Here is a 542-nt window from a genome sequence, read left to right on the forward strand (position 1 = left end):
TCTGTCTCAAGCAGGACCACCATGAGCCGGCCCAGAGCTTTCAACGATGTTTGCTGAAGCTGAAAGCAGAAGAGGGGATTGAGGTGTGGCATCATGGCTGCTGCCAGAGCATAGGTTGTGTATGCTGAGGTAGGGTTCTGAGGCGGAGGTGGCCGGGAAAGTTACAGCAGATTACCTGCAGGAACTGTGCTGCTCGCTGTGATTTCCTGATCTTCAGCATCATCTCTGCTGAAGGGTGTGACACAATGTTCTTGCAGCACAGAGCCAACATTTCACAAGCATCTTTGCTTCCTAAAGAGGGCTTCAACTTGCTGACAGGAGGAAAAAAGGAAGAGAAAACAGAAAGGGCCTTTACCACTGCTCTCTGGACTGATTCAGACAACACCCAAGATTCTCCTAATCAACAACCGCAAAGCCAACACCTCCAACCCGTGCTGCTGGAGCAACGTCCGCCCAGAATCTCAGCTTCACTGGGTACAGCAGCCTAGTCATCTGTCTTGCAGATGCGGCTCCTCACCCCTCCCCCTCCAGGCCTTCGGGAG

The 542-nt window shown here is 52.8% G+C and overlaps 1 protein-coding gene across 1 annotated transcript in view; it reads right to left on the minus strand.

Moving 5' to 3' along the window:
• Positions 1-513: 513 nt before the first annotated feature.
• The window catches only part of LOC116217431 (maestro heat-like repeat-containing protein family member 2B), a 2,086-nt gene continuing 2,057 nt past the window's right edge, over positions 514-542 (minus strand). The window contains exon 8 of the mRNA XM_031556809.1: positions 514-525. Within this exon, the coding sequence (XP_031412669.1) occupies positions 514-525 (12 nt within the window). The remainder of the gene's footprint in view (positions 526-542) is intronic.

Source organism: Meleagris gallopavo, chromosome 1 (assembly GCF_000146605.3).
Source record: "Meleagris gallopavo isolate NT-WF06-2002-E0010 breed Aviagen turkey brand Nicholas breeding stock chromosome 1, Turkey_5.1, whole genome shotgun sequence".
NCBI classification, from domain to species: Eukaryota; Metazoa; Chordata; class Aves; order Galliformes; family Phasianidae; genus Meleagris; species Meleagris gallopavo.